The following is a 10557-nucleotide window of genomic DNA, read 5'->3' as shown; positions in this document are numbered from 1 at the left end:
TTGAAAATTAGTTTTAATCTTAAATTACACTAAATTTAAACTTTGTGTGATAACCGAGGCAAAGATGTTGTTAATGTATTCCACCGCGGCTTTCGAGGCGGAACTTCCTGATTCTCCATGCCTCATGGTGCTTTTGCTGGGGTCTTTTTCAGATGCTTGCTTTGCTTTCAAATCCATGTAGATCCCCCTGGCTTTTTCACAGATTATCGACTCAGTCCCGCTATCTCCGGTAAAAAAAAAATGCAAAAATGGTGCTCGTAGATATCTTTATGCGAGGGGGATGCAGCGAGAAAGACAAAACGATGCAATGATGCTGTTCTCATAAGCAGCCTCTGGCCTACTCGGTCAGCCGGATGGCCGTATCGGGAACAATCTGGTCTCTCAAATGTGTCTCGTATCTCAAGGCCAAAAAATGCTCTGAATTTCTCTCGTATCTCAAATGTCTCGTATGTTGGGACACATATGTCAAGGTATTACTTTATATTGTGCATTTATCAAACATATTTCAGTCAATTTAGTGAAATGTCATTTGAGTCTGAGAGCTAGAAAAATAACCCAGACTATGGTTCCTGTGTATTAGATCAGTATACAGTGGTACCTCTACATACGAGCATTTTGAGATAGGAGGAACATTTCGAGCCAACTGAACAAACTAGATACGTGAAAAAATTCGAGATGCGAAAACCCAGGTGGCCAAGACATGAGAGGCTGTTTATCGTTGTAGCGCACTGTCTTTTTTGCCACATCTCTTTCGTGTATAACAGATATCTACGAGCACTGGGCGGAGCTTGCATTTTCCTGTTTTTTTTCCCCGTTAGTCAATGCATAATACAAAGTGAACAATGGATCCAAAGCAAACAGGTGGAATGAAGAGTTGTGCAAAGAAAAGGCGAACGTTGACAATCAACATTAAGCGCGAAATAATTGAAAAATATGAGTGGGGTACGTGTCACAGAGCTTGCTCGTTGTCATGGATATCGTGACACTTGGAAATTCCTTGGGGCTGGAGGTTAACGAGGCAGATGTGAATGATCTAATCGCCGAGCACCACGAAGAACTGATGACAGGATTTAATCGAGCTCCAGGAAAGTGAACATTTGGAGGTGTTTATGTGCTACTTTGTTAATAGATGGCGGATTAGATGAAATATTTTTTTTTCCAATCCAATGTCCTGGTTTTGGTGTTTTTTTCAGAGTTGGAACGAATTAATTTGTTTTTAGTTCATTTAAATGGGAAACGTTCGTTCGAGTTACGAGAATATCGACATACGAGCTCAGTCCTGGAACGAATTAAGCTCGTATGTAGAGGTACCACTGTATTAAGGAGGAAATAATCAGACTCAATTTTTTAGATATTTTATTGACATTAAGGACATAATTTGTCCATACTGTGATAATATTATGAGCACTGTTTTTGTAAAACATAAATGTTACTTATGAAAACTGCTTGTTACTGAAACGATGCTGTCCAAGGAGGAAAGATAATAACAGGCATAACTGGTCAGAGGGATGAATCAGTATTTTAGGAGAGCAACAGTCTTAGGTGAGGATGTCGTGGGCTTGTTGTTCTACGAGCATAGCCATGTTCTTAACATCTCCGCACCAGAAGTCCAAGCGCTCCTTCATACCTTTGATCTGAATTGGGCAGAACATGCAAGTATGAGCAACGAGATTCAACACCAAATCTGGAATATTCTCTGAATAGAAAACCTTTGGCCTTTTAAAGTGCATGTACAGTTGTATAAAAAAAAGTTTGCGCAATATGGACAATTTCCATTTATGAATTATTGGGTGTTTACATCTGCTATGTACTTCATTTTGCTTTATCAAAAATATTAATGGATTCATCAAAATAACTGACTAAAGCTGAAAACACACTGAAGTTCGGGCTGCCCAAGAAAAAGACATGCAAAGGTGACGGTTGGTGTGATGTTTTGATAAATAAAAATGAAGTTGCAGATCCAAACAACCAATGATTTATAAATATAAGTAATGCAAATTGTCAGGAGTTCCAGTATCTTTGAAAGAGTCTCACCTGCTGCAGGTCCAACACTCGAGGCTGCACCCAAGTCATTTGCACCTTCTTGTCCACCTCATCAATGTTGCCTTTAATAAGTCCAACGGACAGAGCCTTCATGACAAGAAGTTCCACCTGCCCAGAAGTAGCACATTAGCTTAGGTACTACAATGCTTTAGAAACATTTTCACCCTGATAAAAAAACCATTTAATGTCAAAGTATTATGGGAAACTTTTAATTTGCACAACTACGTTAGGGTCCATGAAGTGCCTTAGAACATACGTGAAATTATACAGAAAAGTAAATTGTTTGCGGAAAAAAAATGAAGGTAGGCAAGCGCATGACTTATCGGCTACTTGTTTTTTTAATTTATCCTTTCTCACATTTAGGCGAGACTAGAGCTGGGCGATATGACAAAAATTGTTATCACGGTAAAAAACAAAAATCAATCGATATTGATAATTATCACGATAACTACCACATCTTTTTGTTTCAAAGCTTACACTTCAAACTTCTGTGAATAAGTAAATAAATTACTTACCCCCTTATTCAAATATGAAAGCAACGATGTTATCTTGCTTTATAAGAAAGGAGAAGATTAAATATGCCAATTTTTATCATCATCATTGGCAAGCAGACTATTTTCAGCCTCACAAAAAGAAAGAGAAAATTTATCTCACATATGGCCATTTACAAAAAAATATAATGAAGTTGGATGAACTTAGGGTTAACAAGTTTTAGATTTTTGAAACATTTTCAGAACATTTACATAAAATGGGAAAACATGTTATCAAAAGAAAAATATTACAGGCTGTCCTCAAATGAGGTCAGTGGTTTAAGGTCATTTTCAATAAAGCTGATCTTTGTGCACAGGTATTTACAAGGCATTTTAAAAAGAATAAAGAAAGAAAAAGAAAACGGCAGGGAGAATTCACTTGGATCTTTTAATGTATCAGCTGTGTTGTCCTGCATCTCATAATCACTCATTTTGACCGTGTTATTGTCCTTTTGCGTTCATGCTTCGTGTTAGCTTTTATGCTAACCAAGGTAAAAAGACATTTCCTTATCATCCTCTTCTACTGAGCGTTGGTCTGGAACTAATGTTCATGTCACAACAGTACCCCCGTTCTCTTTGGTGGTCGGGTGGTGCCATTGCGGTTTAGTTTTTATTATTGTTGACAAACATTATTTCTCGATAATTAGCATTATCGTTTTATCGCCCAGCTCTAGGCGAGACTAAAGGAACCATCGTCAAAGCCAAAAGCCCACAATAGAAGGTGAATGTGAAAGTGTCAAATCTGCTGCAATTTATTACTCTTGACATAGGGGAGAATAAAATATGTCTTTTGAACTAACTATATATATATATATATATATATATATATATATATATATATATCTATATCTATATCTATATATATATCTATATATATCTATATATATCTATATATATCTATATATATCTATATATATCTATATATATCTATATATATCTATATATATCTATATATATCTATATATATCTATATATATCTATATATATCTATATATATCTATATATATCTATATATATATATATATATATATATATATATATATATATATATATATATATATATATATATATATATATATATATATATATATATATATATATATATATATATATATATATATATATATATATATATACACACAGTACATGCAGATAAGTGAGAACACCTCTGCAAGTTCCGTTCTCCTCATTTGTCTATAATTCACTTCAAATATTTTTGATATCTAAAATATTATAACCCCACAAACCTCATTAACTGGGATTTTGGCACTTTGAGAGATTTCAGTGAATGTCAACTGCCTGTTGTTCGCCGGACGTGTGAAAGTCATCTGAAAATACAAATGAGAAAAGCTTGATTATGAAGTCGCTCAATGTTCAAAGAAGACATTTTCTCTGTGGCTTTCCTTTGCAATGTGCAATAAGATTATATGAACTGACTGCAATAGATATCCATTCTAAATGGAAGTTCTGGGACAATTTTAGTGCTACTGAAAGCAACACGTTTTAAATAGGAGGGCTAGCCATGATTTACCGCGGTACCCTTCCAAGTCGAAATGAATTGTAGTCTTCCCTCGACACTTATCGCGAAATCACTTTTTCTGCTACTATTTTTTTAAATTTTATTTTTAAAGTTCATAAAAATGTGAAAATCTACGCTGAAACTCGCAAGCGGAAGCCACTCCTCTGTCTTTTGCTTGTTACTAGAACTCAGCACTGAAGAATTTTTTTTAATTTTTATTTTAAAGTTCATAAAAATTTGAAAATCCACGCTGAAACTCATAAGCAGAAGCCGCTTTTGCTACTAGGACTCAGCACTGAAGGGGGAAAAAGGTAGTTATAATAGGGGTCACCCTACTTCGCGATTTTTCGATTATCTCGGCCATGTCTGATCTACATTAACCACAATCTTCGAGGGATTACTGTAGGTTTGTCGCCAAGTTAAGTTTCAAGCTAAGTTCCAAGATGAGTGTTACCTTAACTGCGTTAAGTAGTTAAAGTGAACCGTACCACGCTTTGAAGCAAATCAAGACCACCTCTCTGGCGAGGTCTCAGTCTGGTTGTTTGGTCCGTCCGCAACAGAAATACATATCCGGTTTGTATTCACACCAGCCCAAAAGGATCGACTTGACTACCCATTGACTATGTAGGCCGCTTGTTTTAGCAGAAAATTCATTGGTTAAACTGTATGTGCTGTAGTAATGGCTAGAACGAAATTGAGGACACTCTTGGCCCTTTGTGGATTTGGTCTTGAGCAAGCTTGATTCATAACCAATGAGATTATTAACATAGACCTCATTTGATGCACTTCCTTAACCTGAATATACAGACAGCTCACCTCCATCACACAGAGAAGTTGGATTTTCTGCATCAGTTTGGCTTCGTGTGCTGCAAGGTCAGGCTAAAAACCAAGAGATGTTGGAGGGAAATATTCAGATTGAATAATTGGAGGATTTTTGCATTCATTACAAATAGCAATCAACCTGGCAAAACACATATATTTTATATACAGTATAGGTGTGGGAAAATATCTCGATATAATCGTGTATTGGGATATTTTTTAGCACAACAGGTTGCTAATATGCTCTCCTCAAGAATTGGTGTATTGTTTTAAAAAGATGTCCTTGTTTAATTAAGGTAACAACAGGTTGGTACCAAAATTTTCCACAAGGTAATTGGTGGCAATACCACGACACTTAACATCCAATTCATTTTGCCTCTTTAGAGCGTTCATTTGTCGTATCTTAAAATATTCTTGTATCTCAAGGCAAATATTTATAAGGACTTTTCCTGGTATTTAAAATTTGTCCTATGTTGGGACACTTGTATGTCAAGGTATTACTGTATAACACAATTAATAATTATACATTTGATTGATCTTATTGGAAAGCATCTTGTTTTAACAACTAACCTGTTGGCCCCATGCAGACTTGAATTCCTGGAACTTTTCCACATTGCCAGCATTGAATGCATACAGCGTGTCAATGAGCCACTGTTTGTCTGTGTTTCTTAGGGACTCCACCACAGGGTGCATCAGCTGCAAACCAAAACAGCACACATTCAATACGGCTATGCACCGATGATGTTAAAAAAAGACCTTGTTACGATTTTGAGGGCACCCCACCAGTTCGCCAAAGTTGTAAACACCTTCTCCTAAAAGGCCGGCCAATCCCAAAGTGAAGGCTCTCTCCTGCTTCTCCGTCTCTGTGAGTTTGAGGCAAATTGTTCTTGTTATTCGGCTTCTGTTCTTTTTATTTCTTGGCATGCGTGAACAAACCTGGGAGGTCTTTGATGTCCACACATCCGAGATACCTCAAGGCATCCTTGTAATAGGAGGCGTGGTTCCCAATGATGCGATAATATTTGCTCGAGAGGTCGTAAAACCTGCCGTGCACCGATGTGACACCTGGCAAATTGTTCAACATTTCCTCAACCTCCTCGATTAGTTTCTAGGAGAGATAAAAGAAAAACGGACACAACCAAACATGGCCATTTTATTTAAGTATGGGTGGATTAGATAAGGAATTGAATTTATCATGCCAGAAGATCATTGGGTGAGTCACGCTGGCATGCTTGTGAACTTCATTGGAAGGGGGGCACAGACACTTAAAATGAACAATCTCAATATATTTAAAAAAAAATGATCTGTGCCAACTATGTACAATGACCTGAACTCAATCATCTAAAATAAATGTTTATCACTTTTAATTTTTCCATTAGGCTTAATGGAGCATTCATTAGCTGCCATTGATGGCACTGAATAGATAAGTTCCAAAACTTTTTACACAGACATGGAGTAATGAACTTGATCTAATGTATCTTTTAATCTGCATTCACGAAGCAGTGCTACATTATGCTACATAGGGACATTTGTACATTTCATTGATAATCTGCTCAACATTTTTTTCAAATCGAGGTCATTTTGAAGATGATTCATGCGTGTTATCAACAAGACCAAAAATTAGCACTCGGTGCTCCTCCCACCTTGGTTGCTGGAAGATCATTGATTTCGAGTTTGAGACTGCCGATGGATGTCTTGCAGAGAATGAGAGCTTCATCACTGCTTTTCACCTGGACCAGATAAAATATGATCAGTTTGTCCAAGTTAATGATTTTGAGCATTAGTCCACAATCGGATTAAACATTAAAACATGTTATTGGGCAAGCCAAGAGCTGCTCTTACGTAAGCATCATTAGCTTGCAGCCTATGGTGTTTAAAATATGTTCACACAACTATAAATACAGACACGACTATCATCCATTCAACTTGAACTCATTTTGATACAGTGATACTCTGGTGTTAACATTTTAAAAAGCAATTTCATTTTGTAAATTTTTGTTTTCTTTTTAATATCCAAGTACAGTAATACCTCGACATACGAGCAATTTGAGATACGAGTACAATTTCTAGCAAATATTTACCTGGAGATACGAGACAAATTTTGATATACGAACATACAGCCAGGTGTGAATTAAGTTAGAATTAAGTTTAGTCTAAGGTTAGAATCAACTTATTTTGAGTGTGTCTGTATCGTAATCCAAGTTCATTTAAATTTGTTTATGTTATGCGCATTGCCGTGCAAAAAGTCTCTCTCGCTCTCTCTCTCCTCCGCGAAATCCGTCTAATTTTAGTACTATTAAACATCATAACCACCAGTTATTTGTTACTCTGTTAATAGATGGCGAATTAGAACAAAATGTTTTTCCATTTCAATATCCCGTTTTTTTGTGTTTTTTCATAGGGTTGGAACAAATTAATTTGTTTTTAGTTCATTTCTGTGGGAAACATTGATTTGAGATACGAGTAAATTGACATACGAGCTCAGTCCCGGAATGCATTAAGGCCGTATCTCAAGGTACTACTGTATGGCTTTCGAGAAGTTTTATTTCCAAAAGCTGCCTTTAAAGAGCCAAGTCAAAAAACTAACATGTTGAATTAAATGTATTTTTAGCACTGAATTATTGTGTTATACGATATTAGCGACAGCATAATGTTTTAACATGACGTCAAACACATAACCTGACAGCCAGTCAACCAAAAATATTCTTTCTTTTCAGATGCTTGTTCATTAGTTGGCTCACAGGATTTACATCTCATTCTTCGTCACAATGCAACATTTTTTTAGTAGCATTCATACAGCAAGTTGTCAAGCGCCTGACTGGTCGACCTTGAAAGCCCTAACACCAAATAATATGGACATGTATAAGTAAACATACTTTTTCCCTTGTCTTCTCAAGAAAACTGATTGCATCTTTGGGATCTGGAAAGAAACATTTTGTTAACCCACACAATATAAATAAAAAAATTGGCCGAAAATGTTGTTTTCTACATGACACTGTGTCTTACCTGTCATCTGCCTGGCAACATAGAGAATAATCTCCATAAGGGACAAAGGATTGATTCTACAAAGAAAGAAATCCAATTAACTAAAAAACAATAATACACTAGTAGATTGAAGGACAAGGCCTTTTTGTATTCTTTCTGGTTGTTTTTTTATGATCACCTGTGTTCGAAGTCACTGAGGAAATTTTCGTAAAGCTGCAATACAAAAAAATAATAATTACATTGTGACTGGTCCGCAGAAAGCACAGAAGTAAATATTTTTATAATAATATAAATATAGGTTATACTCAGGTAACTCTGTTATTCAGTTTAATACAAGCATTCATAGGTGTTAATTTTTTTTAATTGCATGTTGTACGATATGCTACGTGAAAAATGTGGTTGAAAATCCACCATGTTCATTGGAACAATAAAGTGATCAAGATCCTGTGGAAAATTCACCTGTATTAGGCCATCGCCGTTTTTGAAGCAAGGATCTTTGACCAAGTCTGTCAATCTCAGCGTCAATTGATGCCACAACCTGTCAAACATAGCAGTAGCATTTAGTAGGGATGTTCCCAAACACGTGATTGAAACTCAGGCCCGATCACAAAATTTTCAGAGAATCGCAAACAAAAGATGAGTTTTTAAATTTATTGATGCATTTGTTCATGTTTGAACTTTTTGGCTACTATTGAAGGCGTCTGTAACTGTCCTGACAGTGAATGAGTTAAGGGCTACGCGCAACAAAATAATCCAGAGGTATAAGGATAATGCAAAACAAATAAAAAAAGAAACAAACAAACAAGAGAATGAGAATGACACCAAGAAAAACAAAAAAGGGCAAGAAAATCACAGCCAAGCTAGATCAAGTTGACCAACTTGCTCAAAATTCATTTTCCAGAATTAAGGTGGAAGAGTGGTTAGCGTGTCGGCCTCATAGTTGTGGGGTCGAGGGTTCGATCACAGGTGCGTCCCCATTGTGTGGAGTTTGCATGTTCTCCAGGTGCTCCAGTTTCCACCCACATTCCAAAAACATACAGGGTAGGGTGGTTGAACACTCTAAATTGCACCTATGTATGCATGTGAAGATGAATCATTGTTCGTCTCCATGTCCCCTGCGATTGGCTGGCCATAAATTCAGGGTGTACCCCACCCGGTGCCCTAAGTCTGCTGGGATAGGCTCCAGCACCCCCCATGACCCTTGTGATAATAAGCGGTTCAGAAAATGAATGAATGAAATAAGGTGAGGAAACATGTGTTGTCCAAAGCCTACACTCAGGCTGTTAAAGGTGTGTAAATGCATTGTGAACCTCAGATTTATAGTGTTTTATTTGTCCCAAAAATAACCAAAAGATGTTTGCCTTATGGTAAACACAATTTACATTCATCCATTCTGCCTGTGTGACCAGTAAATAGCTACAAACTAAGTCATCATTTTAAAAATGGTGAGTAGAAATAAGATTTTGTGGTAGATAAAGTTGGTTGTCCTGTTAGTGGTTTTAAAACCGTCATTTTTTTATTTGTTTCTTTATTACTAAGAAGGTGAGCATTTGGATTATAACCCCTTTTTAGAGGATTTACTATACAATTGGCCACCCTGTAGTATACGTATGTATTCGCGACATCACATACAAATAGCGATTATGAAAGAAATTATTGGACACGTCTTAAAAAAAAAGAAGAAAAATACTAATTGCTACAAACGACTCATAAACGAACCCAGTAATTTTAAATTAAACGATTTAATACGCACTAAATTGTAATATAACAGTAAATTCGAACTGGCTAGTTTGGAATGACTGTAATGGTTTGCATAAAGACCACATGACATATCCTAGAACTAATGCCTACACATTTTGTTGTAAGAATAAAATTGCTTGACTCCTTCTCGTCGAAGTAATGAATTAGAGTCAACAAAGCGAGTAAAGACTCTTCCCAGCATGTAATTGTAGTTGGGCGCATGACTCAGCTAGCCAGTCCGCTGAATGTGAGGAGCTAACGCTAGCAAGAGCTAACTCGAATTAGCAACATCTGTCACCTTTTGTTGTGCAAATCCTCCAGTTTGTGCCACTCTGTCGCCATCTCCGGCGTCGAGCTGTTGCTCTGCTGTTGTTTAAGGTACCCGGTAACATCTCTCATGATGGCGACGCAGAATTTCTTTAAACTCAAGTCTCGCTAATGTGCGCCTGTGGTTTTGGGGGCTAGCAGGAAGAAGAATTGGAGTGTTGTTGACCTGCACCGCCTCCATGCAAGGAATTGTGGGCAATAATAACTGCGCTGAACTTTCGTCTGTCATTTGTTTCTCTGACTTTTATTTTTTGCCGCATATTATTTGTATTAATTAAAAAAAAATGCATACATTGTAAATATTTTTCTCAAATAATTGTTTTAAGGACAGTGTTTGCCAACGTCACGCGCTGAAGTAACAACACGGAAGTTCACTGACAAACATTGCTTCGATGTAAAGCTAATTTTGTCCGGTTTGCAGTTAAAAATGTGTGCTATAGCGTATTCAATGCGCTCCAGGATTTTTTTGTGTCGCCGCTGGGTTTCAAGAATTAACATTACTGTCCCTGCTAGCGGTCAGTACAGTACAAGTGATATTTATGTGTGTAATGCAAGTTTCAGTGCGGTATGCTAAAGAACAAATGTCATGTTTTA

At 36.7% G+C, this 10557-nt stretch overlaps 1 protein-coding gene across 1 annotated transcript; it reads right to left on the bottom strand.

Annotated features, from left to right (window-relative positions):
• Nucleotides 1-1339: 1339 nt before the first annotated feature.
• psmd13 (proteasome 26S subunit, non-ATPase 13) lies at nt 1340-10160 on the bottom strand. The gene is made up of 13 exons (XM_077620726.1): nt 9935-10160; nt 8356-8434; nt 8075-8109; nt 7918-7973; nt 7788-7831; nt 6555-6641; nt 5848-6019; nt 5695-5774; nt 5482-5607; nt 4909-4971; nt 3821-3901; nt 2035-2151; nt 1340-1634 (listed from the first exon to the last, which is right to left on the bottom strand). The coding sequence occupies exons 1-13, from the start codon at nt 10033-10035 to the stop codon at nt 1539-1541; spliced, it is 1137 nt and encodes a 378-aa protein (XP_077476852.1). The 5' UTR covers nt 10036-10160; the 3' UTR covers nt 1340-1538.
• Nucleotides 10161-10557: the final 397 nt, after the last annotated feature.

The sequence above is a fragment of the Stigmatopora argus genome, chromosome 2 (genome assembly GCF_051989625.1).
Source record: "Stigmatopora argus isolate UIUO_Sarg chromosome 2, RoL_Sarg_1.0, whole genome shotgun sequence".
NCBI classification, from domain to species: Eukaryota; Metazoa; Chordata; class Actinopteri; order Syngnathiformes; family Syngnathidae; genus Stigmatopora; species Stigmatopora argus.
Note: the sequence above shows the minus strand (reverse complement) of the source record. Positions and strands in the feature narration are given on the sequence as shown.

Excerpts from the sequence above, each read along its gene's own strand:
- psmd13 (XM_077620726.1), bottom strand. The coding sequence starts at position 10,035 with ATGAGAGATGTTACCGGGTACCTTAAACAACAGCAGAGCAACAGCTCG. Across the intron at positions 8,435-9,934 it reads GAGGATTTGCACAACAAAAG|GTTGTGGCATCAATTGACGC; the intron begins GTGACAGATGTT and ends TATGTTTGACAG. Across the intron at positions 5,775-5,847 it reads GGACATCAAAGACCTCCCAG|AGACGGAGAAGCAGGAGAGA; the intron begins GTTTGTTCACGC and ends TCAAACTCACAG.